Consider the following 26607-nt stretch of genomic DNA (forward strand, 5'->3'; position numbering starts at 1 on the left):
TGTTATACCTAAACCATGCACGGGGTCTTCTGTATGTAGAAGGGCAGCCTGAGGGGGCTTGTGTTCCATGGCCTGAGTGTCCCCGCACTGATGCCTCCAAGCCTCATTTATGCACTTCTCTTAAATCCTGGTATTCCCCAGGGCACTGTCCTTGGCCCTTTCCTCTTGGTCTCCCTGGGTGCTAGGGCTTCATGTGTTACTCATCTGTATTCCAGTAACATCCGGGTCTCTCTACCTCACCCTGACCTTCACCCAGCTGTCTCAGAGGCACTTCAGAGTCAGTTTGTCTAAAGTTGAATGTGTGATCTTCCCCCCAAAGTTATTCCTCCTCCCCTATTCTCTCTCCCTGTGAATGACAGCACTGTCCACCCAGTTGCCGAACGCTAACCTTGGCCATCAGCTTGAATCCTTCCCTTTGAATATCCCATATCCTAGCCCTTGGTCACTTCCTCCTGGTGATTCTGCATCTTTAATCTCTTCCCCATCCCTTCCCTTGCCCCTCTGTCCTATTGCTCTTGCATTTCTTACCTCCTGCCTCCTACCTTGTTTCCCTCCATTCCCTCCAGGCTCACCTTCCTCTGTTTGATCACCCTACGATACCGCGAGGGCGATCTTCCCGAGAAGCATCACTGATCATGTTACTGCTCCACTCAAAGCTCGTCAATCATCCCCCATTGCCTTTAGAATAAAGTCTAGACTCTTTAGCTTCTTATAGGCCTTGTATAATCTGATTCCTTCTCAACATAACCCTCCTGCACAAACACACACATATGCACCAAAGGCAGGTGGTGGTGAATTGTTGTGCACACCCACACCCCCAGCCGCTTTCTCCTGCCCCATCTCAGGCCTTGCCCATGAGGCTTGGCCTTCTGCCTCCACCCTCCTTTCTGCCCACAGCTAGCTGGTACCCAGCCTTTATCACTGCACCTGTAACACGTTATTACTTAAGTGGGCCCTGCATCTTTTTGGAACAGAAGTGGGATTGGAGGCAGACATCACAGACATACCAGGGCACTACACTTTATTGCAAGAAGGTAGACAAAGGAGAAAGTATGAAGGAGAAGGGGGTCAGGACCCTAGTGGGGCCAGAGCCATAGTCACAGGGCTGAGCACCCTGTGCCGCCCAGGTCTAGACAACGGTGGTGGCTCTAGGGGAGGAATCCTAGGGCCTGCGGCCTCAGACGGGAAGCCTGCTAGGCCTGCCGGGGGGCGGGGGGGGGGGGGGGGGGGCGGTGCCTGTTGTCCTTGCTCATTAAGGGAGAAGCTGTCAGGACCATGGAGAGGGGAGGCCATGGGAGGAGATGGGCAGTTCCCCGCCCAGGTCCCTGATGCTGCCTCCCAAAGGCACAGTCCCCATACTCCCCACTGCCCTCAAAGGGGAAAGCTGGGCAGGAATAGCAGCTGGGGTGTAGAAGAGAAAATCTTAAAAGAAGTCGGGAGGGGAGGGGGCAGCCGAGTGTCTTCGTGGCCTTTTACCTCCCCTCCTCCAGCCTCCTCAGTTCCAGATTTTGAGGAAGCTGTCCCAGGAACCAGTGGCCACAGCCATCCCATCAGCTGTGACCCCCAGGCAGCTGACCCTGTTGTCATGGCCTGAGAGGATGCCTGAAGAAAAGGGAGAGGAGTCAGCCTGGCTGGGAGCAAGCAGGACCCCTAGGTTAGGTAGGCGGGGCATCTGACTAAAAGAGGAAAGAGGATTAGCCCTAAGGGGCGGGGTCTCTCTTGAAGCCAATCTCTCAGTCAAGAACCTGGGGTGGGTGAGGGGTGAGGAGGGACCAGGAAGTGCTGGCTGTCTCAGTGCACTGAGAGAAAAGCAAGGGCACCTTGACGGGCACTAGCAAATGGGAAGGGCTTCCAAATGGAGACCGAGGCCCCGAGAGAAGTGACTCGCTCAAGGGCACTCAGAAGTAAGCAGTGGAATTAAGATTGGGATCCTGACTCTGGCCAGTGTTATCTTCATTGTGCACCTGGTCTCTCCCAAGGGAAGAAGCCACACTATCTGATTCAACTTCAGACCAGGACAGTCCTAGAGAAGCGCCCAGGTTGGGGTCAGGGCCGTGAGGTCACTCTCCATCCCCTTGAGTCTGTCACTGCATAGTCCCTGAGGTGGCCCTTCCCTTGGGTGGATGCCCGTGAGACCCAGCACAAGGTCTGCGGGTCTGGTGGTGACGGAAAGGAGCTTCTGTGACTGGAAGCACCTATGGCTATGGTGGTGGGCGGTGGAGAAGGGCCACTTAGAGCAATTTTGCTTTGAGAGAAGATGGTCCTAGATTGGAAACCAAGGGGGGCTGGCTTCCAGGGGTAGAACTCAGAGTTATCCAGTAATTCAGGAGCAGCGGTAAGAGGGTCCCCACGAGGGGAGTGAGATGGCCTAGGCGGGCAGGCTCTTACCCACGCGCTCGCACTTCATGGAGTCCCAGACATTGCAGTTGAAGTCATCGTAGCCCGCGAAGAGCAGGCGGCCACTGAGGGAGAAGGCCACGGATGTGATGCCGCACATGATGCTCTCGTGGGAGTAGGTGGTCAGCTCCTGGTCTGCCCGCAGGTCAAACAGGCGGCAGGAGGCATCGTCCGAGCCCGTGCAGATGGCCTCTCCGTTGGGGAAGAACTGCAGGTGTGGGTGGCCAGGGGTCAGGACTCAGACCTGGGCGGCCTGCTGCCTCTTCTGCCCTCTCCCTGCTCCTGCCCTGGTGGCTCCAGGCCGAGCTGTTTCCCTCAGCCTCTCTGCCTGTCCCTTCCTCGGCCCGCATGGTTGCTCTTCACCGCTGACGTTTGTCATGTGCTAGCTGCAGCCAGGCTCCCCACACCCTTCCCTGCTCCACAGTATTTCTGTGTTGCAGGGGATGGAGGGTGGGCAGCATGCCCAGAGTCACATGGTCAGAAGGGTGGAGGCTGTCCCAGACGCCAAGCACTACAGTTGGCTGGATCAGCATGTAAGCACAGGGCCAAGTACAAATGCATATCCTGAATCTCATCATGAGGAAATGTCACATAACCCGATGGAGGGAAAGTCTACAGAAAACTGGCTTGTCCTCTTCAAAAATGTCAATGTCACGAAAGACTGAGAAAGCGCAAAAATGGTTCTAGTTTAAAAGAAACTGAAAAGACAAGGAAAGGAAATGCGATGCATGTTCCTGGACAGATAAAAACATTGCTATTTTTCAGATAATTGGTGAAATTTGGATATAGACTATAGTATTGCATCAATTTAAATTTTCTGATTTGAAGAATTAGACTGTGGCTATGAAAGAGAATGGCCTTGATTTTAGGAAGTACACACTGAAGTATTTAAGGGCAAAAGAGGCATGAGGTCTGCAACTTACTCTCAAAAAACCCAGGGAAAAAATTAATAACAGCGTATCTATACCTACATCTAGCTGTGTGTGTCTGTCTGTCTATCCACCTATCCCTCCCTCCCTCTACAGAGAGGGAAAGGTAAAGCAAATGTGGCAAAACGGTAACAGTGAATATGGGTGAAGGGTAGATGGGAGGGGTTTTCGTTACTCTTGCAACTTTTCTATGAGGTGAAGTTATTTCAAAATGGAAAGTTAAAAGGAAAGGGGCAGGGGGCTTCGGGAGGGGATGAAGGCTGTGTGTTGGGAGTGGGGAGGTGGGGGGGGAGCGGGTGGGGGCGGGGCTGCTCACGCAGATAGCATTGATGTCCGACTCATGGCCAGTGAAAGTCTGCCGGCAGGTCCCCTCCCGCACGTCCCAGAGCTTGGCGCTGGCGTCACAGGCCCCCGAAATGAAGAGTTTGAAGTCAGGCGACACAGCCAGACTCATGCAGTCCCCCGTGTGTCCCACAAACACTGTCTTCTGCTGCCCAGTCTCGATGTCCCACAGAGCACTGCGGGGGGAGGGGAGGCTGTCACAGAGAGGCCAGCACAGAAGCACCTCCCAAACCCCAGCACCCACAGCGCTCGGTCCTCACCACGTGGTGTCCCCGGAGCTGGTCACAATGTTGTTGTCGTCCAGGAAGCGGCAGCAGGAGAGATAACCTGGGGGTGGTTAGGACAGTGCCCTGGCTGCTGGCCGCCACCTGCAGGCTGGGGCTTCCGGGGACCCTCGGTCTCTCACTCACCTGTGTGAGCAGAGAGCTCCCGGCTGACCTTGACATTGCCCTCCCGGGACTTGAGGCTGTAGATGGAGCACATGTTGTCCAGCCCCCCACATGCCACGAAGTTCCCCGACGGGGCATAGGCACAGGTCATGACCCAGGAGGAGCGCAGCGGGATGGCGTGCACCTGCCGGGGCCGAGGGCAGGGGCCTGTGCTGAGCTCCCAGGTGGGGAGGCAGAGGAGAGAAGCAGGACACCCCCAGGAAGGAGAGCGGTGGAGGGGCCCGGAGGCAGGGCTGGTACCTTATTGGTGGTGTAGGTGTCCCACACGATCAGCTTCCCGTCTTGTGAGGCACTTACCAGCAGCCTGGGGAGAGGACACTCATGTCACCCAACTCTCCTTCCTGTGTCCCCCTAATACCCACCTCCTGCTGCCCATGCCTCTTAAGCGCACTTGGAGTCAGTGGCCCAGTGCATGGCATAGATCTTAGCCAGGTGTCCTCTTAACGTCCGCCGGGTCCGCATCTGCACTCGTCCCACAACCTCTAGGCCAGACACCAGCTGCAGGAAAAGGGGGCATTAGAAATCAGGGTGAGGACTTCCCTGGCAGTCAGGTGGTTAAGACTCCATGCTCCCAATACAGGGGCACGGGTTCGATCCCTGGTTGGGGAACTAAGATCCCACAAAAAAAAAAAAAAGAAAGAAATCAGGGTGAGCAGGGCACATGACCACATGTCCATGTCACAGCCACTGATCTGTACAAGTTTCTGTTCCATGCCAGGTTCGGGGTCAGGGCCCCAGCCTCAGAGAAATCAGGGCCTGCCCAGGAGTGGCTTAGGCTGATGTGGAGACAGACCCAGGCGTGTTGCTAAGGGTTTAACCACCACCTCTCCTCTGTGGGCTGGAGCAGGAGGGGGAAGTGGGGGTTTCCATCGTGTAAATACTCCCACCTTGGCCAATGCAAGCTGCAAACGCGAGGCCACCACACAGGGACTTGGGAAGAGACATACATGTTTAGCCGAACCCAGCCACTAGGAGCCTGCCCTCACCCACCGCTGCTTGCATGGCCAGCTCTGACTGGCTTCCCAGAGCAGCGCCATGGCCCTGAAGTGCACCACCTGAAATTTGTGGTCCTGTGCCCCTGAAACTCCTTCAACCTTCTAGACTTAGGCTGGGGCTCCAGAGTCAAAAGACTTGACTTGCCATTTACTTACTTTGTTACCTCAGGCAAGTTACTTAACATCTCTGAGCCTGTTTCCTCATCTGTAAAATGAGATTCATAGCACCTACCTTATGGGGTTGCATGAAAATGAAATGAAATGATGTATTTAAGCACCTTAGGCCAGTGCCTGGCTCGTGTTCAGTAAGTGTTTACTCTTATTATTAACATTTAATCCAATCTAAGGTGCCACCAACTCTAAGAAGCACGATTCTTTGACAGATCACTAAGCAAGAGAAAATGCTGCCGATTACAACTGTAAAGGCATCAATTGTGGGATGCACCTCAATTTCCGAGATGTCAAAATGCGAAAAAAATGCATCTTAAAACTGACGGATTGCAGTATTAGACAGCTAGTAACTAGAGTCTAGAAGGGCTTCTGGTTTACAAAACCCTACCCCTCTTCATCCTTGCTCCCCCGCGAGGGGGGTAATCACTCTTGTTTTATGGACGAGGACAGGACAGCGTCTGCCTCTTTAGTCTCTGACTTGGTGCCTGGTCCAGGGCAGACCTCACAAAATGTTTGTCGAATGAATTAATTCACGTCATTCCTCACTCCAAGGACGTGCTGTACTAGAGCTTGGGCACGAGGCTATGGCTGGTCAGGGGGCTCCCACCCCATCCCCTCCCCGCCCCTCCCCTCCCCTCCAGCCCTAACAGGGGACAGGAGGTCTCACCTCTGCCAGAGTAATGTCAGCACAGGCTTTCCTGGCATCCTGGGGGGAAAGCAGACATCGGGAGGGTAAGGGCAGGGTTGGGGGGTGTGCGAGGGCATCTGAGGTGAGTGGGCTTGGGGCTCTAGGGTTTGGGGAGGCATCTCAAATATGAGATCCAAGTTCAGGAGGTCTTTGGCCACTTCCAGGTCAGGGGTCTCTCAGGTGTCACTCAAGGGTGAATCCAGCCCCCTTCCTCCCAGGCCACACTCCCGCCTGGGCCCGGTTCCTTGTTTCTTGGGGTCCCCTGGTGGGAGGGTTCTGGGGTTACTGCAATCTGCTTCTTGAGCTGCTCCGCTTCCTGCCGCAGCTGCTCCATCTCCCCCATGGTGGACAGGTTGAGGGGCGGCTCCGGCTCCTGCCAGGAACACGGGGTGGGTGTAGGGGGGTCCCCACCGGGCCCTGTTTGTGTCCCTCACGTCCTACACCAGACTCCTCCCGAGGGCTGGAGCCCACGCCCCAGAAAGGGAAATGACTGGGTGGTCGGCACCACCTCCCCCGCGAGCCCCTCCCAGTCTGGCGTCCTGTGTGGCCAGCCCGGCCCTGCCCCGGCCCTGCCCCGGCCCCGCCCGCAGCCCCCAGCCCCAGAGGGCAGAGCCAGGCCAGCTCCCTCTTACTTGGGCTCTGCCTGGACCTCTTTAGGCTTCCCGCTCCAGGTCCCAGACGCCTCCTCACTCCCTCAGCTGCGACGCCCGCCTGTCACCTGCCCCAGCTCTGCTGCCAGAGGAGCTGGCCTGGCCTGGCCCCGACTGCAGCAGGGGGGCGGGGCGGGGGGGGGACTGACAGGGAAGGGTAGGGCCGAGGACGTCAGGCAGATGAAATCAGCCTGGCAGGGGTGGGGGGAGAGGACAGGGAGGGAGGTGTGTGGCTTTCAGGGAGGCCTGGGCCCAGCCTGGGGGAGGGTGGGAGCAGGAGTGCGGGGCTCTAGGGAGGAGCAGCCCCCCCACAACAAGCCCTGCAGGGAGGAGGGGGTGCGGCACGTCCCCGGCCAGTCTCTCTGCAGGCAGAGAGCAGAGCATCAGGCCCCGTGGGATTAGAGCAAAGCTGTGAGGATTAGGGGTCGGGTTTGGGAGGGGTGCAACGGGGCAGCACAGCCACAGCTCCCGTGGCCCCCCAGGCCCCGGCACCAGTGGTGATGACCTCGGCAGTCAGGGCCCACCTAGCGACCAGCCCAGAGAATGAGGGTGAGAGATGGCCCACTGTCCATACCCAGAACTGTGTTCTTTAGCTCAGGGTGGTGGGGGAAGAGGGTCGTGGTGAACGTGGGGAGGCTGCAGCCCCGGAGCTGAGATTAGAAGGGACTGATCTGGATAATCCTTCTTCTGGACACACCCCAACCAGCTGCCCCCAGGGTCTGATCCTGGTGGAGTGGGGGGAGGTCCAAGGGACCCAAAGGGGAGGATGGACGGGCCCGGCCCAGCTTTGGGTGGAGAGAGAATGGCAAGTGGAGGGCAACCCCGTCCCCGGCTCCCATCTGGGGCTGGGCCCACGCCCAGCCCCCATGACTCACGGGGTCCTGCTGGGGCTGTGAAGGCAAGAACCAGAGGGATCGGGCTGCCCTGAGTCTCGGCCAAGCTCAGCGAGGGAAGACAAGGCTTAGAGCAGGAGGCCCAAGGAGCAGCTGTCAGGGGTTAGGCTTCATTTGCATGAGGGGAGCAGGTGGCCGAGATTTCCCTGACAAACCACAGGCTGGAGGGGCCCCGCCGCTGGGAGGCCGGCGATGATACCTGCCTCAGCCTCTGCCCCCTCCAGCTGCCACGGAAACTGCGATACACTTGACTGGGCCCCGGCTGAGGGATCTTCACGATCTTTATTAACAGGCTGGGAGCGGGCAGTGGGGTGATCCTCCCTCACATCCTCCTCATTTAAAGCGCTTGGGCCCTACCCCCTGCCATTTCTTTCCACGGTGGCAGCATCACGTCTTCTGTCTGTCCTAGGGCCGGAGGTCCATCAGCTGGGCTCGGGCCTGGCTCCCCAGGCTCCTCTGTGCAGTGTCCTCTGAGTCCAGGGCTGCACGGCCCTTGCAATCCCCAAGCCGGTGGTGGTGCAGGGACAGAGAGCTCGCTGTTCGGCTCCTGTCACATGGGGGCTTCTCAGGGGTCCTGGCATCAAGGCGGAACCCCACAAGTCAAGTGGCCACATCCCCAAAGAGCTGGCTCAGCCCCTCACAGCTCCTCTCGGACCCGAGGCGCCTTCCCAGCCTTGTCCTGGACCCGCTGAAGCCTGCGGCTGGGGGGCTCTGGGGCGGGGTCTCTGCCAGGCATTTCTTCTCCCTCCTCCTTCTCCGGCTCCTGCAGCAGCTCTTTGGCTTCTGTCCACTCCTGAGCGGGGTGGGGAGGAGGGGTCTGGCCTGATCCCCGGCCTCCGCCCTGCCCCAAGGACCCTCCCTGGGTCATCGCGGCCCCTGCCCCTCGCCTGCCAGCCTGCCCACCCCTCACACGGCTACTCCCGCCCCTCCTCCTCACCTGCTCCCTGTGCTCAGGGGCCCACGTGTGCCACAGCGCCAGGGCGCAGCGCCGCCCCCGCGTCACGGCCCACACACCGTGCGGATTCTCCACGCCTGAGCTGAAGGCCACGAGGCGTCCGCAGCGAGGACGAACCTGCGCCTGGGAGGTGATGGCAGATTCAGCTCCGGGGAGAGAACCTCACAGAACGTGGCCCTGACTCCCTAGAGCAGGCCAGGGGCAGGGGGCCCAGAAAGGGCATCTCTCTTGCCCACTGCTTCTCCTCCTTAATTCAGGGAATACCTTGGAGCAAAAGGGGAAATAGATCTCCACTTGGGGAGCACAAATGCCAGAATGAGGCTAGAGGAGTTGGAGCCAAAGGGAGAAGGGACCTCCGTTTGCCCTGGTGCCCTGACTTTTCCTGGCCAACGCTTTGTACCAGGTGTACGAGGTGTGAAGCAACCTGAAGGTATGAGCGCAGTACCAGACTCTGGGTTCTGGGCATAAGGATCTTGGGGACATTCTTCCACCCCAAAGCGGGCTTGGATTCCAGGGAGCTGGTGGTGGGGAACAGAGAAGGAAGTAATTGGCCGAGGCAGAGCAGTACATGATGAAAAGATCACTGCTCCGCTCCTTCCACCGATCCTAGCCCTGAGCTTCTGCCTGGAACAGGGGCTTGGGGTCCTGTGCTCCACCCACCCTCCTTTAGGAGGTGAGGTGAACGCTGAAGGCAAGGCCTGGAGGGGCCGCCTGGAGGTCTCCTGGGACAGGCTAGGAGAGCCCCTGAATAGACAAGGGGTGGGAGGTGCTGCGGAGGCCGAGAAAGGAGAGGGTTAGGATGGCCCCAGCCATTTCCCTGCATTTGCCTCTAGGAACCTTCTGTTTTGAATCCTGAGCCCACAGCTGGGCTTCCTGTCACTCCCCCCCATCCCCCCACTTACCGTGACGGTGAGGGCATTGGGTTCTGTGAAGAACAGGTCCCCGCCCTGGAAGTCGTCGTTGAGGTAGAGGAGTCCACTGGGGAGGGAGAAAGACAGAAGGCAGTGAGACCCCCGCCCAGGCCCCACGGCCGACCCCTGGAGGGCCACCCACCTGTAGTCTCGGTAGGTGTAGGCTGGGGGCTCCCGCCAGCACTCCCCCGTGTCGGGGTCCAGGACACAGTTGTCCGCGTGCACCGGGTGGCTCAGGTCCATGCGCTGTGCCTGCTCTCCTGGGAAGCGAAGGGGCCTGGTGGGCACCCCGCGCCCGGCGTCCACCCACACCCACCCTGCAGCTCCGGCATTAGAGCCGGGCCCCTGCCAGGGCAGGGGAGTTAGTTTTCCTGCAGCGAAGACTGAAACCCACACGGTTGGGGGTGCAGAGGGTGTGCAGTGCCCCCACCATGGGGCCCCGAGGTGGGGGAGGAGCGGCAGGGTCCTTGACAGTTACCTTCTATGGCACTACGGCACACCAGGTGGGTGAAGGAGAGGTGCAGGGGCCGGTCGGGGGAGAAGTAGGCCTGTGTCAGGGTCCGCACGCGTTCGCTCACCTCCAGAAGCAACTGGGCGCCCTGACTGCCCACAGTCCCGGCCCGGGCCAGCTGCCAGCAGAGAAGGAAGGGCGGGGAAGGGGGAGGCGTTGGAAGGGTGGTCCCAGCCTCTGCCCCACTTCCACTGCCCTCCACCCATGGTTTGGGGGCACAGCAGCCAGCTACCCATCTGCCCAAACTGCTCCTTCCACGGGCTCCGTGACAACAACCCAGGCCCCCCAGTATGGAACTCGTCCTTAGCCCTGTGCCAAGGACTCGGCTACTCGCAGTCCCAGGAGAGCCCTCCACAGGCGATGCCAGGTCCTCTTCTCCAGTTCTGGCATCAGATCAGGGCCTGGGTGCCTCCACTCACCTGTGCGGCCTTGAGCACCGTGAGCCCCTCGAAGCGTTCGTGGGGGGTGTGCGGGGAACGGCGTCCCCGATAGCCAGACCTGGCTCCAGCCTCAGCCGCGTCCTAAGCAGGGAGGGAGTTGGCTGTGGAGTCACCCCGCCCGGCCCCAGGCTGTCGCCCGCCTCACTGCTCACAGGGCTGCACCACCTTCCCTCCAACCCTCCCACTCCCTGGAAGAGGCTAGAAGCTCCCAGAGTTCTCTCAGCTGCTGCTCTTTCCCAGAGAATGACTGTCTCCATGTCTGTCTTGTCACTCCTGGTAAAGAATCCCACGCGCTTAGGGGGACTGTGCCCAGACCTCTGGAGAACTTCCTGCAGTGGGGAAGGGGCTGTGAGAGGTAAGGACAGCTGGGGAAGGGGGCAGAAGGGGCTGGATCACTCATCCCAAGGGGCTGAGAATAGACGGGTCTTTCTGGAACAGGACCCTGGCAGGAGGTTCGACAGTAGGGACAGGACCTGGCTGACTCGAGGTCCCCACTTGAGGGACGTGGCATCCGCCGAGGTGTCCCTCTCCCATCCCTTCTCACCTGACGTGCTCTTGGAGAACATGAGAACTCTTGATGCTGCGTCCCACTTACCCAGCTGCCTACACGACTCTTATCACCTGGGCATGTCCTGGTATCTGGGCATCCCTTTCCTGACACCTACTCTGTCTGCTTTTTGTTTCTTTTTTCTGTTTTGTCTGCTTTTTGAAACTCAGAGTACCACTATCTAGTTACCCCATATATAAGCCTCATTTCTGAGAGGCCACCTAGACACTCAAGCCATCTAACCCTCTACTCTTTCATTCATTCATTCGGCACTAAGCACTTACTATGTGCCAGGCCCTGTTTTAGGCACTGGGGACGCAACTGTGAACATGAAAAGTTCCTGCTCTCGTGGGGTTTATATTTTGAGATAATAAACAAACAAACAAACCAGATCAATTCAGACAGTGGCAAGTGTTACACAGCAAATTAAAGCAGGGTTACAACCTTGAGTGTGCCCTGGCAAGGGTCAGGGGACAGCTAATTGACCAGGTAACATCTAAATTGAAACCAAATGACATGAAGGAGTATCTGAGAGAAAAAATGTTCCAGACAGCAGAAAGAGCAAGTGCAAAGGTCCAGAGGCCGAATGAGTCTAATCAAGCAACAGAAAGAAGGTCTGATACTTGGGAGTTATCCTTGACTTCATTCTTTCTTCATCTTCCACATAGATTTAGTGCTTAAAGTCTCTTTCTTTGATTTTCTAAATATTTCTCATCTGTCCCTATCTTCATTCTCTTGAAATGAGCACCTACCCTAGGGCAGTGGCACTCTTGCAATCACCCCAGAAACTCCTCCTTGCTTCCCTCTCCCACTGCATTCTCCACATTGCCACTAGAGGGAGCTCCGAGCTCTACAGGATGAGAACTCCAGACCCTGCACTTAGAGGTTCTGCAGGAAGACAAAAGTCCATCCCTCCTGAAATCCTTCAGTAACCTGTCCACCATCTACAAGTAAAGTCCAAACTGCTTTGTAGGGTACAGAGGCCCTTCCCCATCTCTCCTGTGCCTCCACCCCTAAACCACCTCTGGATAATGTACACCCTGATGTTAAAGCGGTAGGTCACACTGAGTATTTCCACATTCTTCCTGGAGCTTTACCATGTACTAACTCGTTTAATCCTCACAGCAACCCTACAACATAACCGCTGCAGTTAGCCCCATTTCATAGAGAAGGAAACTAGGCTCACAGATGTTAAAATACATTGCCCAAGGACATAGGTAATCCCCATTGGGGCTGGCCCATGCTCTTAACTCCTTTGCTCCACTGCAGTTCCCAGAACCCACCTTGTTCTTCTGCCTTGCAGCCTGACTTTCCCCTGCGCTCTGTCTGGTTAACTCATCCTTAAGATTGAGCTCAAATGCCACCCCATCCAGTAAGTCTTCCGTGACTTTGCATCTCAGTGCAGGATCCTAGTTCCCCAACCAGGGAGTGAACCCACACCCCCTGCAGTGGAAGCTCAGAGTCTTAACCACTGGACCACTAGGGAAGTCCCTGTACATACTTATTTTATCAAACTCACTGCCTGCTGTGATTATGTCTCCACATCTGATTCCTTCTCTATACAGTTAGCTCCCGAATGCATGGTCTGTGTTCATCTACCTCTCCCTGGAACCTGGGCATTTCCAGTATATAGCACAGACTCAAAGAGCGTGTGTCAAAGGAGCAGTAGCCCAGAGTGAGACTGAAGCTTCATAAAATGGCAGACTCGGGACTTCCCTGGTGGTGCAGTGGTTAAGAATCTGCTTGCTAATGCAGGGGACACAGATTCAATCCCTGGGCCAGGAAGATCCACATGCTGTGGAGCAACTAAGCCTATGCGCCACAACCACTGAGTCCAAGTGCCACAACTACTGAAGCCCATGCGCCTAGAGCCCATGCTCTGTAACAAGAGACGCCACCACACCGCGAAGCCCGCGTACCACAATGAACCCGAATCCTCACTCTCCGCAACTAGAGAAAGGCCACACAAAGCAACAAAGACCCAACGCAGCCAAAAATAAATAAATAAAATTAATAAATTTTAAAAAATGGCAGACTCAACCTGATGCATGCAGATCACCCCACCGGACCTAGGAGGGGGTGCTGTGATGCAGAGGCAGCCTGGGTGTCTGCCGAGCCAATAACTAAGCTCCCAGCCAACCAAGGAATCTTCACCTGCACACTCACCCTTTATGATGTGTTTATGTTTTGTATTTTGTTCTTCCTATCAGTTTCTAGCAAAATTCTTTTGTAAAATGTCCAGCCCAGGCCAGCTAAGTTGAGAGGAAAAGGAACTTGTCCACAGCGGGGAGGTAGTGGAAAGCACAGCCCCTGCTAGAGAGTCAGAGTGGGCAGCGCAGGGGGCAGGCAGCTGTGCCCGAGGGTCCCCAGACAGCGGCCGTGCCACCCCCTCACCGGGCTTCTCACCTTGGCCAGCTGCAGCAGCACCCCACACTCGGCTGGGGTGAGCAGCCCGTCCAGCACCGCTCGCTCCGACCCATTCAGCTGCCTCGCATCCTGGGTCAGGGTTACTCCCTCCATGAGGAGGACATCTGCAGGGAAGGCAGAGGGCAGGGGGTCTGAGCGTCCTCTGAGGGCAGGCCCAGCAGTAGCTGGCAGCCCTCAGCCCCTCCAGGCTCCTGCCTCCTGCTGTCCCAGGAACTCACCCTTCCAGTGAGTCAAGGGCTTCGGCTCTGGAGGTTCATGGTCCCACGGCCTCTTCTCCTGATCCTCTCTCAGGGGTGAGAGACACACTCAGCAGACGCACAGGCCAGTGCAGACCCATCTCCCCCAGGACCCCTCCCCTCCCCTCCCCGCTCAGGCCACACCCCTCCCGCCACAAGGCACCTCCTACCTGAGCTTTTCTCTAAGGGCCTCAGGGATGAAAGCTGCTGGGGTCCAGGGATCCTGGGACAGTCAGGAAAGGTGCCATCACCTATCAAGTCCACCCCTGAATCCCTGACGGGAGACCCTGAGCTACCATATTAAGGTCTTCCTGCTTCCAGAGGGGAAGGTGGAGGTGGGGAAAGCCCTGGACTCATGGCCGGGAGCCTCGGGCACTGGGCACTGGGCCACACTCTGCAATAATAATAACAACAACAACAGCTCACATAGCACTGTTTGCCAGGTACTATTCTAAGAACTCTATACATGGATGTAGAATTTATCATTTAAAGTTCACAATAGTCTTATCAAATAGGAAGTATTCATGTGCCCATTTTGCAGTTGAGGACTCTCAGACACAAAGATGTAAGTAATATGCCCAAGATCACACAGCTGATAAAGGACTTAACTGAAGACTTAACTGGGATTTAACTGAAGCTTCCCAAACACGGAGATTTGCCCCTTAGGGGGACACCTTTGATTGTTATGACTCAGGGAGTGCTAGCGACACCTACTGGGCAGAGGCCAGGGAAGCTGGCCTACAAAGTCCTATTCCATCCATTGCAGAGAAAGGCCCCTTCTCCCCTTTAGGAAGTATCTGGTCCAAAACAGCAATAGTGCCAAAAGGGTTGAGGAAGGCTGCCTTACGCTGTAGAAATAGCAGGAATAACCTCTGCCTTTTAGTTTCCTCCCATAACTACAACAAAAAGAAGAGTAAGAAAAGCGTGAGCAACAGAGCTTTCTGTACTTTGTAGCAAGTGATGTGGCTTCAATGGGGCTATAAGTGTGATTGTTCCCATTTTACAGGTAAGGAAATTGAGGCTGAGGCAAGTGAAGGTCCAGAGCTTGTCTGTGGCAGAGAGACCAACACTTAGGCCTGCGTGACCCCAAAGCTGCCCTTAAGTGCAGGCACCTGCCTCCGTCCCTGTGACACTGGGCCACAGAATCCTCTCCAAGCCTCGCGGGGTTGTGGAGAAATGGGAAAGGCTGTTGGGAACACGTGTGGCACATCTGCGTAGGGCATTACTGCTGTCCCCCTCCTGGGGCGGCTGGGGAGAAGTGGGGTCACTCACGGGATCTTTGAAGCTGGCCCCCAGGTGCTCCACGGCATAGTAGAGCTGTCTCTTCTCCCCCAGGGATCGAAGGACGAAGCGCTGGATGTCCTGGGGGCGGGGGGCAGAACAGCGGGGGCAGTGGGTGGGGAGGGAAGTTAAGGCTGGAGGAGAGCAGGGCAGCCCATATGCTCCCTAATCTTGGCTGTGCCCCTTGGCTCAACCCTCCTCCTCAGCAGCTTCAGGGCATTGGGGCTCAGACTGGGGGGCAGTGTGTGTGTGTGTGTGCGCGCGCACGTATAGGTGGGGGCCAGCAGGGGTGAGGTTAAGGGAAGAGGGCTGGGCTGGCACTTGGACTCAGAAGTAAGGCCTGCAGTGGGGAGCAGGGAGTACAGACAAGTCAGATACTGGACTTAGGGTCGCCTTTGGCCAGCATGGGGGGTGGGCTCCAGGTGACTTCTCTAGTATGTCTATTTGATTTGGGCTACCTCACAGGGTAAGGGTGGAGGGGGTACCTCTCTTGGCCTGAGGCCGGGTCTTGGCTCTCCCAGCTGGGCCCGGTACTGGTCCAGAGCCTTCCTGGCAGCCTCATCCTCCGGGTAGAAGAGCAGGACACTCAGCACATTTTCCACAGCCTGGGACAGATTCCCCACTGGAGACAGAGCAATAGCGTAGGGTGGGGCCCAGAGCCCGAGCACCCCAGTGATCCCTGGACAGAGGAAGAAGCCAGGGGGACGGAGGCAGAGCCGGAGAAGGTGGTCTCCCAGTGCCCCATCCCACCCGGCAGACAGGTTCATCCACTGCTTCTTTCCAAAGCTTACTGGAACATACCTGAGCTGTGCGTGGGCAGAGTTCAGAGGGGAGGAAGAGAGGAGAGAATAAAGGAAGGTGAGAAGGAGCAAGGACAGAAGGAGCCCTGTGACTCATCTCCTGAGCTTTCCACAATGGTACCAAAGGAGAGCAAGAGTCCTCCTGTGGTGACAGTCCCCCTGGATCCCTGACCAACTACAGATGCAGAGACCAAAGGAGGGACGGAGAGATGGGGCTCAGGATACCATCAGAGACAAACCTTCACTCTCCCGTTTCCAAGCCCCATCACCCCCAGGCTCACCCTTCCCCCACTGACCCTGAGACTGGGCCTCGTGCAGCCGCCTCAGCTGGCTGGGAAGGAAGTCAGGGACAGGGAAGCTGCGACCAGGACGTGTGGCCGTGTCCCCCACACAGCGCTGCCGGCACTGCAGGACCTGAATCCAGTGCCCTGGGGAAGGACACACATGAGCCACTCAGCTTGTGCCGCACCTCCCCCCGGGAGCCCCCTTCCTCGAGCTCCTTACCTGCAATGGCCTCATACAGGCCTCCCTGGCGCCCAGTCCCCTCCTCCTCTTCCTCCCTCTGCTGCTCCTCAGGCCCCTCGCAGCCAGCCCGGCAGCTCTCCACCTGGGCCAGGCTCTCCTGCAGGGCCTCCTCTAGCCAGGGCAGTGCCAGCCCTGCCTCCTGGCGCCCCAGCAGCTCCAGGCCGGTGTCATAGGCTGCCTGTTGGGGAGAGGAGTGGTCAGTCACCTTAGAGCCCAGGACAAGTGTTACCAAACTAGATTGGGAGGTAGAAAGAAGGGGACAGTGTTGGTCTCATTTGGGGCCTGGACACCAGGTCCCACTTCACCTTGGGGGATACAGGACAGGCCTCGGAATTCAAATGTTAGAATATGGGACTTTGTGACTCTCAGGAAGAAAACTAAGACCCAGAGAGGGACTCCCCATCAGGGTCACAGAGGACGGTACCCAGATTTCCTCATGCCCAGAAGACAGTGCACAGTCCAGCGAGGCCTGTGTATCCAGGCAGTCAAATGCTGGGGGCAGAATAGGGGTCGTGCTGAGGGCCTCACCCAATATGGAGGCGTCTCCAGGTCCCGGAAGCTCTGGGGCCGGACCCCGGACATCCGTCTGTACTTAGCCATGTCCTCCCGCATCTGCAGGTGCGTTGGGTTTGCCACAAAGAAGGTGTGTGCTGCAGCTGCTGCCAGGTCCAACTTCTTCAGCTGAGAAGCAGGAAGGATGAGGGAGTCAGCCCTGGGGTCGGGGGTGTCAGGCTCTGTCCCCTCCCCAGCCTCCTCACCCCAGACACACCTAGCACCTCCCCATAGCCTTCTGGAAAACTGGTAGGTGAGAACTGCCCACCATCCAACCTCCAGACCCCCAGTATGTTGGGACTCTCAGGAGTCTGGTAGCTACGGAAACGGGGTCTGAAGACTGGAGTGGGTGGGATGTGGGCAGAGGGACCTCGTTGGAGAGACAAGGTGGAAGTGATGGCTAAGAGAGGTGTGGAAGCAGGGGTGACCCCAGCGACCAGCAAAAGCCGCAGGTCTCTAGGACCCTGAGCCGAGGTGTGTGTGGCCAGCGCCCCCCTTCCCCAGCCACGTAGGCATTAGTAGGCAACAGCTACCGCACCAGTAGCGAGCAGTGTCCACTGTCCCCGCCCCCGGACACCGGGCCCCTCAGCCTTGGCCCCCTCCTCTTTCTTTCCTGAAGCTCCCTCCTGCCCCAAGTGAAGACTGACACTCACCCCCCCACCCGCCCCCATGCTCTCTCCCCAGCGGCGGGTCTCGCCCCTGTTCCCCTCCACCTTCATTCCAGGGAAGAGACGGCTGTCACCCCCGTAGGTCTCAGTAAGACTTTTTAAAACTCCAGGCCCCCGCCCTGCATCTTTGACCTATTTACTTCCACCCCGCCGCACGACGCCCATTCCAGCTCCGCTCCCACTCTCCCAGGGCAGTCCCTCTGCGGCCTCGATGGGTGCTTGTCGCGGTTTGAGAGGACCTAGGACCAACTCCAAAGGCAAGGTCCGATCGGCACAGCCCCACCCGAGTCCGGGGACTGGCTCGCCGCCCCTCCCAGGAGCTGGAGGAGGCCGGTGGCGGGGGCAGGGAGGACCCCCGGGGCCCCGGCCGCCGCGCACCTGGTAGTAGGCCCTCTGCAGGTAGTTGTAGGGCTCCCGGCGGCGGAAGGCGTCCCGGAGCGCGCTCCCCACTCGGAACCGCGCGGCGCCCCCCGGGCCCAGCCTCCGCGCCCCGCACTGGGTCAGGCACTCGGCGCGCCGGAGCGCGGCGCGGAGGAGCAGCGGCTCCCAGGCGCCTCGAGCGGCTGCCGGCCCCGAGTCGGGCGCCGGGACAGCGGGGAGCAGCGCGGGGAGCGCGGCCCCCGGTTCGGCCGCGCAGCGCGCCCGGCAGTCCAGCCGCGCGCGGCCCACGGCCGCGCGGCTCCGCAGCGCCTCCCGCAGCAGCGCCACCGCCGGCGCCCAGGCCCCCGCCGAGTAGGCGCGCAGCCCGTCGGCGTAGAGCAAGTCGGGGGCCTGGGGGGCCGCCCCAGGGGACAGCGGGGCCAGGCCGGGGGGCTCGGGGGACCCCGGGGGAGGCAGCAGCAGCAGGAGCAGCAGCCACCGGAGGAGTCGGAGCATCGTGCTAGAGCCGCCGGCCGGCTGCCGGAGGGAACTGCGGGAGCCGAGAGGGAGAGGGAGGAAAGGGGGAAGGAAGAGGGAGGGGAAAGGAAGAGATAGAGAGGAGGGAGGAGAGAAGCAGAGGAGGAGTGAGCGGCGCCGATGGGAGTTCACGGGGCCGAGCCCCAACCCTGGGAGAGGCCGGGGTGAGAGAGAGACAAGAGTCAAAGGACGCCTGGCAGAACGTGGAGAACGCGGGCTTTAAGACAAGCGGGATGGTGTGGAGCGAGAAGCCGACCGTGGAGAACAGGGCAGACGGCCGGCTCTAGGACCCCTGACTCCGGACCCCTGACTCCAACCTCGGAGGCCTATCGGGTGGAAATAGCTACTGCCACTGTGTTCCCCTCCACTCTTGGGTCCAGGAAAAGGAGTGTGGGTGCCTCCCACTCACATGCACTTTTGGAAAAAGAGCTTTAGATTGCAGCAGGGAGGAGGGTAAACTCCAGTCCCGTGACACCATGTCTGCTCAAACCCTTTCCTGCTCAGAAAGTGGACGCATACAGATTTGGGAAAAGGGAAACCGAGGCATGGGAGATAGAGACATCCTCTAAAATCACCTCCACAAATCTCAACAAAGATCCTTCACACCCCAAACCAGCAAACTCAAGTGTCTCCCCATGACCCACCCCCACCCCCAGCCAGAGATGCTCTCATAAGCCTGTCTCTGTGAATGTCTGCATGTTTGTCTCTCTCCGTGTATATTTCCGTGCCTCTGTTCACTGCCCCTGCTCTGTTTTGTCCTCTATGAGCCAATGAACCCCCCAAGACTCTGACCATCCCTTTTGCCACCACAGCACACTGGACACAGAGGTTTCCATGGTAACACTTCAGACTTTAATACATTTTGCTAGGGATGATGGAAGGTGAGTCAGGCATCTGGTCACTTGGATGGGAGACAGCAGGGGTTCCAGGGCCCCAGATCCAGCCCATCTCCCCAGAGCCTGGAGGCAGCTGCCTTAGGCTCAGGGATGGAACAAGGTGTTACCCACCCAGGCCCCCTCCTCTGTGACCAGCAGGCCCACGTGGGCTCACAGGGTCAGCTGGGGGAAAATGGGGTTACCTGGGCCCCAGGATCCTCCCCAAGCTCTTGCACTCCCCTCACCTCCTGTCAGGGAGCAACGTCGCCCTACACTTAGCCCCAAAGGAAGTCCGACAGCTCTGCTATCAGGGGACCCAAGGGAGAGTCGGCGGGGTGAGACTCCCAGCGGCCTGGGCCGGCGAGGAGAGGGCCCTGGCGAGGCCGTCGGAGAAGGCAGAGGTGTCTCGTCAATGAAGGTGGTGATCTCCTCTCGGAAGAAGCCAGGACCCCGTGGGGGTCCCCCACCTGACCCTAGAACCCCACCCTCCAGGAACTGGCGGAGGCTGGCCAGCCCCCCACCTTCAGCTTCCTCGTCATCCTCCTCATCCTCCAGCCTTTGTCTTTGTCCCAGGTACTCAGGAGGCCCCCCTAGGGCCCGACTCTGGGCTGGGAGGACACGGATGTCATCAGAGGATGACCACTTGTGCAGGAAGGAGCCTGGTGCCCGAGGAGTAGAGAAGATGTTGGTCTCATCGTGGGACAGACGGCGGGACAGAGGAACCTGGGGAGAAGAGCAAGTAGACCCAGAGGTGCTGCAGGGACAAAGAGGGTAGGGGTAGGAACCAAAGTGGGGACTCTGCAAGATGGCTCCACAGCTCACACTTCTGGAAAACATCTTCTGATGGGCACGCCTGGTTCTAAGAGGTCCAAAGGGGAGCCTCCCTTGCCATGCCTTCCTTTTACCTACTCCGCGTGTGCCCTGCAGGCCAGGGCTAGGGAATAGGGGGTCGGGGTGGATAACAGAGACTGGAGAAAAGTCGTGAGGGGATACCCAGAATAGCAGGTGTCCTGCCTAGTCCCATACCTGTAGGTAGTGGACCCTCTCAAGAGGGGGAAAGAGCATGTGCCTTCCAGGCAGCAACTTCACTTGGGTGGGGTCCCTGCCCCTGGGTCCCGTGGCCCCATTGGCATCAAAGCGAACTTTGCACACTCGGCCATCTGCATAGTCATCACAGCCCCCATCTAGGAGAGAAAAGGGGCAGAGTGGTTACAGGCAGGGAATACCCACTTCCCCTTTCCTTTTAAAGATTCGCACCCCCTTATAAGCTCCCTGGAGATTCCTGTTTCCATTAGTCTGTAAGCTCCAAGAGGAAAGCAAGAGTGGATAACTTCTTCAGCGTTCAGTGCTGAATCCTTAGCGATCCATATGTATAGACACACTTTTTTGAAACAGTTACCAGTTCATCCCCCCCTCCGCCCAGGAGCTGTCCCTGTAGCTGGGGAGTCTCTCTCAGGAAGCTTAGCTTTCCCTTGGTTCCACAGCCTTCCTTTATGGTTGTGTTAGGACTCGGGACTGTGTCTGGGGCTCTCCGCCCAGCGGAGGCAGAGCTGGGTAGTGTGGGCTTCCAGGAGGAACAGACACCTAGTGGAGGAAGCAGTGGGTGTGCATGGGGTGACGACTGGGGAGAGGGGAGCCAGGAGTCAACCCAGGGGCGCGGCAGGTTCTGTCCAGCAGGGGGCACTCCAGGGCAGCCCGTCCCCACACGGAAAAGGGCTGCCAGAAAAGGGCAGGAAAGGGAGCCGATGCCCAGGAAAGCCAAAGCGCAGTCCCTCCTCTGACCGTCATCACCATCCTCCTCGGACATGATAGCCACGCACTGCTCCCACACCGTGCGCACGTCGGCGCGGTAGCGCTCGCAGGACCAGATGAAGGACGGCAGCAGCAGCGTCTGCGCCATGGAGCACCACAGCACAGCCAGCACCATCCAGGGGGGAGCCGAGTCCGACTTCAGGGAGAAGAAGCTCACCACCTAGCACGAGGATGGGGAATGGCGCCGGGTCAGGACCCAGAGCCGAGGGGGCCCACCCGATCCCACATCTCCCATCCTAGTGGAAGGGGGTGGGGCAAGAAGTCTGGAGGGGATGGCCCCGGTCACATAGGGTCAGGACAGGCAAAGCTGGTGGTGAAGACAGTTGAACAGAGGGGAAAGGATTGACTCAGAGGAAGATCAGGAGAGAGTACTGGAGAGAAAGCCCAGGGGTCCAGAGGGAGAGGAGCAGAGGCGGTACAGTAAACTTGGAGACTGACTGAAATTCAGAAATAGGAACGGGGGGGGGGGGGTGCAGAAAACTGGACGGGTGTGATGAGCTCTCTGGGGTTGCCACCCAGGAGTGTTCAAGACCCTGTTGTATCCAGAGGGAATTCAGGAGTGGAGAGTGGAGCTTGGCAGCTGGGTGATAGGTCTGGGGGGCTGAATAGTGGAGCAGGATAGAGGATGGAGCCGGAAGACAGGGAGGTGGGATGGAAGGACGGGTGATGGAGCTGAGTCCTGGTCACCGGAGAACAGGCTATGGAGCTGGGGTAATGGGAGCTAAGAGAAGGATGATGGACATGGGGGTTCGCAAGTGGGGCTGGGTAGAGGAGAGGAGGATGGAGGATGGAGCCACTTGTGTGACTGATGGAGTTAGAGGTCGGGTGGTCGTGCTGGGGTCTGGATATTGGCGAGAACAAGTGGGGAGCCCCAATCTCACCAAGATGGGCACCCCTGTGAGTGAGTCATAGAGAAAGACGATGGCGCTGACCAAGTTGGTGACCTGCAGGGATGTCTTGGCCGACTCAGAGCCGTCCAGCGAGGACCGCCGCTTCCCTCGGGCATCCTCTACCACAATGGCTGGCACCTCGAAGGCTGGCCGGGTGCCCAACCCCCCTGGCCCACCCCCCTTGGCCCCACCCCCACCCCCCGCTCTCCGGGCCTGCCGAGCCCTCCTGGGCCGGGCCCACAGCGTCTGGTAGAAGGTGATGGCCACACAGACCAGCCCCATGACAATGCCCCCAAGTAGCAGGAGGCTGAAGCAGACGCCAAAGCCGAGGCCGATCTTGGAGACGATGAACTGGCAGCCGCGGGCGTAGTAGCGCTCGCCGTTGTTGTGCCAGCCGATGGAGGGCAGTGTGGAGAGGATGAAGCTGACCATCCAGATGCCCATGACAGCGTGCAGCGCCTGCTTCTTGGCGTTGCTGAGGCGGTAGTTGACAGGCCAGCGCACCATCCACATGCGGTGATAGGAGAGGGAGGCGACGGTGAAGCAGGTGGCCAGGGCCAGTGTGTAGTAGGTGGACACAAAGACCTTGCAGATGCTCTCGTTCCAGTCATAGTCGGAGGAGGCCTGGCGCCGGAGCTGCACCACAGCAAAGGTGGTGAGGGGCACGGCTGCCATGAGGATGTGCGTGCCCGCCAGGAAGCAGAGCAGCAGCTCCAGCGGCTTGTGCTTCTGCTGCTTGGCCGAGATGCTGAGGATGATCCAGGCGTTGGCCAGCAGTGCCAGGAGCCCGCAGGCCAGCCAGGACAATGCGTTTGAGCGGAGGGAGGCCTCCTCTGCCCCCGCCCCACCCCGAGCCATCCTTCCTCCGTCCCCCCCCACCCCCCCTGGAACTCCTGGGGGTGGGGGCTGGGTCTCACCCAGGAGCGCCACTCACACACACCCCCATGATGCCCACAGTCCTTGCCCTGGAGTGAGGCAGGCCACCCCTAGGCCTACCCGAGTGCTCAGCATTGCATGACTGACCCAGCTAAGGTCAGGTGTGGAGGGCAGGGGAGGAGACTGAGGGTCAGCAGAGGTGGTCCTCAGCCTCCATGCTGGGTGGGCCCCTTCCAGAAGTATCCCTGTAGTTGATGGGGCAGGCAAGCTGGCTGCTTTTCCAACTAGGAGGCTGGCTGGGGAGCCCTGGTCCCCATGGCTGGACTTCCAGCTCTCTTCTTCCTCTGATTCTTGACCAGTCGGGGGTTGTCTCGATGCCCCAAGGGGTGTGGGGGTGGGGCTCAGCCGCCTGGACACACTGCAAAGGAGAGATGAGGTATGGAAGGGGGAGGGCGAAGCTGGGGTCTAGGCTGGTTTCCAACTGGCACTGAAGGGTCCCCCTTCTCTCGAAAGTATAGAAATTACTGGTTACTAGGGGTCACGGGGTCATTCGGAACATTCTCCAGCCTTAAGCCAGATGGTCACTCCAACACCCTACACAGATAAGAGCCCTGCTTTCCAGACCTCCAGGAAAGAAGGTGCTCTGACCTCCTGTCTCCCATCCTTCGTCAGCCATTTTTCCTCCCTCTGGCTCTCCTAGGTCCCTCTTTCTGTCCCCTGCTCAGTACTATTCAACCGCTATCTTCACATCCCTGAATCTCTCCTCAGAGTTCCCATGGCAGAGGCATGACTTGTTTCTTGAGGGCTCACTGGAAACTGAGATGTGGTATTACATTCCCTCCCCAACCTTCCAGGCTCCTGGGTCCAGGGGTCCAGGTGCTCAGCCCCATCTCCCCAAGCCTGCACCATCACCCTCCCACTCACCAGGGATCTGGGAAAATGGGAGAGAGGAGGCTGGGACCGAGGCGGGGGGGGGGGGGGGGGCTGGCTAGGGAACCCAAAGGCAGGGAAACCGCTGACATCAGAAGCACCCAGAAATGGAAAGAGGGGGAACTAGGGGGAAGGAGGAGAGTTTGAGCAGAAGAGAAAGAGGGGGCAAAGTGATAGTATCTGAAAATAGAATGAAAGGCCAAGAGACCCCTGGAGAGGAGGCTTTGCGGGGGTGGGGGGGGGGTGGGCAGGGAATAAGGGAGGCTGAGAAGAAAAGCCTAGTGTTCAATAAGGTTTGGACTCCCTGTACCCCAGAGACCCCCACTCTTTCCTCCCCTGCCCTAAGCCTCAGTTTCTCTCTGATGAGAAGGAGGATGTCCTGAATTTGGTGACTCTGAGCTTCGCTGAGCCCTTGGGAGGGGGCTAAGAGGAAATGGGGTGAAACCCTGAACAGAGTAGAGGCAGGAAGGATGGGCATAACGGCTTTGGGATAAAAATGGGGCACATCAGTGGGAGGGTCTGTTTCCTATAGCAGACCCTTAGACCCTTGCCCTCCGCAAGAGGTCCTAGTCCATCCCCCACCTTTGTCTTCCCTCGGAGCCCAGTACACCCTAGTTGCCATGGCAATGGCCAGCCAGAGGGAGGTGGAGGGAATTGGTCAGGAGCACCCCTCCACCCTCCCCTCCAGCCTTGGACCCCTTCCCATCCACCCCCACCCAGGCCCAGAGGGTGGGCTAAGGAAGAAAGAGCTGGGGACTCCGAGAGGGAGGGAGGCAGGAAGGATGTGAAGGACAGAGAGAGGAGGTGAAGGACGGAGAGAGATCAGAGGGAGGTGGGAGGATGTCAGGGGGACTCCCGGGCAGACCGGGGTCCCTCGCCCTTCGGGGTGAAGGGGTAAGGTCAGGCGGCTCCTCCCTCCTGCCTGCCCCCCACCGCGGTCTCCCGGGCAGAAACAGCAGGTGGCTGGGGAGGAGGGGCCGGCCCGAGGGGAGAGGAGGCGGTGGGGGGAGAGGGGAGGGGACCGCGGGGGACAGGGCCGGGGTCGCCTTACCTCGGGCTGCGCCCAGCACGGCCATGCAGACTGCACTCCCGACGCGGCTCGGCCGGGCTCCCGCCGCCTGCCGGCTCCAGCTCGCCGCCCGCCTCCCTCTGCCCTCCTCCCTCCGGGCCTCCCTCCTCCCCCCCGTCCCGGCCTCTCGGCTCGGCCCCCTACGTCCCTCCGAGCCCCTCTCTCCCGGGGCCCCGCTGCCCGCAGCCCCGCGTTGGGATGGAGGCGAGCCTTGCTGGGCGGGGGCGAGCGCGGGGCGGGGGACCGGACGGTGGGGACTCGGAGGGGGAGGGGCGAGGAGGGCGCCGGGAGGGAGGGGGCGAGGAGGACGGCGGGGAACAGGCTTCATTGGCGAACGGGTTCGTGTCCTGCCCCCACCCCACCCGGTTTTCAACACGAACTCAAGCTCGAAGAGGCAGCTGGTGTCGTTCGGGGAGGAGGACGCTTGTGTCACCGGGTGTCACTGTGTGTATCTGTAAGGGCTGTGCCCGGGGTGTCGCTCAGGCGGGCGTGTGCTGGAGGCTGTGGAGTGAGGGGCGGTGGTGAGCACGGCGGGGCTGCTGGCGGGTTGCGGGGTACACAGGGCTGGAAGACAGCGCCCCCAGGACACATGGCCTCCTCCTCCAGGAACACAAACTCACACTTGTGCGGGGGACACACAATTCTCCCGCACACTTCACATTTCTCACGTGTAGCCACACTCAGCCCCTGCAGCCTCTCCCCCTCGGTGTATCACAGACCGGCACACTCAGGGCCCTTTGCGGTGGGCAGCTGGGTAATCCGCCGCCGAAAGATTTTTCCCACCCCAGGGAAACTTCATCTCCTTCTCGGGGGCAGGCCTGGCAACCTCTACTCTGTGTCTGACCCCACAGGTCAGAAGATTCCAGGTTCCCAAAAAAGAGCCCACCTCTCTCTGTCTCTGTCTGTCTCTCTCTCACACACACACACACAAATGAAGAAGAGCATCTTCCTTAAAGTCAATCTGTTGTATTTTTCTGCCAGCTCAGGGAAGCAGGGTGGGGAATACAAAGGAACAGGAGGCAAGCTATGGGGAGCCCTGGTGACAGCCGGGTGTTCTTCCTGGGAGAGGCAAGCTGGAAGGAAAGGAAAAGGGGGAAAGGGTAGGGACTGCGGGAGGTGGTGAGAAAGGGAAGGGAGGAGAGAGAGGCAGAGGAGGCTGGGCATCCCGAGAGAAAAGGATCAAGAAGAGGAGGAAGAAGAAACCTTGTAACACCAGTTTTCTTGTATTCTGAATCATTTGGGGGAGGGTTGAAGAGGGGTGCAGGGCAGGGAAACTGAGGCCCAGGAGTATCACCCTTCACAGGAGGTGCCCTCAGAGGGTTCACTCTCTGGCCAGCTCACCACCCCCTCCCTCTGGCAAAGCTCACCTCCCAGAAGGTTCTGATAGGGTGAGTGGCTGGTCAGTGGACATTCTCTCCCACAGGGCCTGTGCTCCCAGCCTGTGCCCTGATTAGGAGAACTGTAGGTTTTGTTCTCTGGTAACAGGATTCTGCTGCCAGCAGGTGATGAAGGAGAGATTCTAGGCAGGGAGGCCCTGAACTCTCTGAGGCAACCTCCCTGCGGTGAAGGGCTCCAGTGAATCCAAGGTACATACCGGGCATCTATGCCCAGCCAGCTGCAGAGCTCTGTGGGCTATTTGTCCCTGTGTTCAAGAGACAGCAGTGGAACTAGTGGTCAAGAGACCTGGGCTAGTCCACGTACTAGCTGTGTGAACCTGGGCAATCATCTGACCTCTCTGTGTTCCATTTCTGGTCGATAAACTGGAGATGCTATTCTTGGTCCTATCACTACCAGCCTCATAGGATTTTCAAATAGACAAAGGATGTGAAACTGGTTTGTGAGCAGAGCCAGGCTGCTTGGGTGATAAGGAATTGTGTCTGTGCACAGGTGT

The 26607-nt window shown here is 58.8% G+C and overlaps 3 protein-coding genes across 7 annotated transcripts; all 3 read right to left on the reverse strand.

The window, feature by feature from the left end:
• Window positions 1-1005: 1005 nt before the first annotated feature.
• GNB3 (G protein subunit beta 3) lies at window positions 1006-7629 on the reverse strand. Of its 2 annotated transcripts, XM_057704295.1 has the most exons (10): window positions 6604-7629; window positions 6258-6344; window positions 5951-5989; window positions 4509-4615; window positions 4358-4421; window positions 4079-4241; window positions 3929-3995; window positions 3643-3844; window positions 2389-2605; window positions 1006-1602 (listed from the first exon to the last, which is right to left on the reverse strand). In XM_057704295.1, the coding sequence occupies exons 2-10, from the start codon at window positions 6312-6314 to the stop codon at window positions 1496-1498; spliced, it is 1023 nt and encodes a 340-aa protein (XP_057560278.1). In that variant the 5' UTR covers window positions 6315-6344; window positions 6604-7629; the 3' UTR covers window positions 1006-1495. The 2 variants fall into 2 exon arrangements, with proteins under 2 accessions (XP_057560278.1, XP_057560279.1); XM_057704296.1 differs by lacking the exon at window positions 6604-7629 and having other exon boundaries at window positions 6258-6456.
• A 148-nt stretch (window positions 7630-7777) lies between these two features.
• P3H3 (prolyl 3-hydroxylase 3) lies at window positions 7778-18335 on the reverse strand. Of its 3 annotated transcripts, XM_057704289.1 has the most exons (15): window positions 17746-18333; window positions 16676-16828; window positions 16127-16325; window positions 15919-16050; window positions 15308-15444; window positions 14814-14903; window positions 13712-13764; window positions 13524-13591; window positions 13285-13409; window positions 10311-10412; window positions 9859-10009; window positions 9523-9640; window positions 9372-9447; window positions 8452-8592; window positions 7778-8307 (listed from the first exon to the last, which is right to left on the reverse strand). In XM_057704289.1, the coding sequence occupies exons 1-15, from the start codon at window positions 18241-18243 to the stop codon at window positions 8152-8154; spliced, it is 2199 nt and encodes a 732-aa protein (XP_057560272.1). In that variant the 5' UTR covers window positions 18244-18333; the 3' UTR covers window positions 7778-8151. The 3 variants fall into 3 exon arrangements, with proteins under 3 accessions (XP_057560272.1, XP_057560275.1, XP_057560274.1); XM_057704292.1 differs by lacking the exon at window positions 15919-16050 and having other exon boundaries at window positions 17746-18335; XM_057704291.1 differs by lacking the exon at window positions 13712-13764 and having other exon boundaries at window positions 13524-13581; window positions 17746-18334.
• A 758-nt stretch (window positions 18336-19093) lies between these two features.
• On the reverse strand, window positions 19094-24797 carry GPR162 (G protein-coupled receptor 162). Of its 2 annotated transcripts, XM_057704293.1 has the most exons (5): window positions 24699-24797; window positions 21833-23135; window positions 20922-21111; window positions 20166-20323; window positions 19094-19862 (listed from the first exon to the last, which is right to left on the reverse strand). In XM_057704293.1, exons 2-5 carry the CDS (start codon window positions 22697-22699, stop codon window positions 19311-19313), a joined length of 1767 nt encoding a protein of 588 aa, XP_057560276.1. In that variant the 5' UTR covers window positions 22700-23135; window positions 24699-24797; the 3' UTR covers window positions 19094-19310. The 2 variants fall into 2 exon arrangements, with proteins under 2 accessions (XP_057560276.1, XP_057560277.1); XM_057704294.1 differs by lacking the exon at window positions 24699-24797 and having other exon boundaries at window positions 22838-22852.
• Between the last annotated feature and the right edge of the window lie 1810 nt (window positions 24798-26607).

Source organism: Hippopotamus amphibius, chromosome 12 (assembly GCF_030028045.1).
Source record: "Hippopotamus amphibius kiboko isolate mHipAmp2 chromosome 12, mHipAmp2.hap2, whole genome shotgun sequence".
Lineage (NCBI taxonomy): Eukaryota > Metazoa > Chordata > Mammalia > Artiodactyla > Hippopotamidae > Hippopotamus > Hippopotamus amphibius.

Bases quoted from the DNA above. Each gene is read 5' to 3' on its own strand.
- GNB3 (XM_057704295.1), bottom strand. From the start codon at position 6,314: ATGGGGGAGATGGAGCAGCTGCGGCAGGAAGCGGAGCAGCTCAAGAAG. The intron at 4,616-5,950 runs GTGAGACCTCCT...CTTTTCCTGCAG, and splicing joins CTGACATTACTCTGGCAGAG to CTGGTGTCTGGCCTAGAGGT. The intron at 3,845-3,928 runs GTGAGGACCGAG...CTCCCCCCGCAG, and splicing joins AGCTCCGGGGACACCACGTG to TGCTCTGTGGGACATCGAGA.
- P3H3 (XM_057704289.1), bottom strand. From the start codon at position 18,243: ATGCTCCGACTCCTCCGGTGGCTGCTGCTCCTGCTGCTGCTGCCTCCC. The intron at 13,765-14,813 runs GTGAGTGACCCC...TGACTGTCCCAG, and splicing joins GGGCCAGCTTCAAAGATCCC to GATCCCTGGACCCCAGCAGC. The intron at 13,592-13,711 runs GTAGGAGGTGCC...CTCACCCCTGAG, and splicing joins GCCCTTAGAGAAAAGCTCAG to AGAGGATCAGGAGAAGAGGC.
- GPR162 (XM_057704293.1), bottom strand. From the start codon at position 22,699: ATGGCTCGGGGTGGGGCGGGGGCAGAGGAGGCCTCCCTCCGCTCAAAC. The intron at 21,112-21,832 runs GTGAGATTGGGG...TCCTCGTGCTAG, and splicing joins TCACAGGGGTGCCCATCTTG to GTGGTGAGCTTCTTCTCCCT. The intron at 20,324-20,921 runs GTCAGAGGAGGG...TTTCTCTCCTAG, and splicing joins CGAGGAGGATGGTGATGACG to ATGGGGGCTGTGATGACTAT.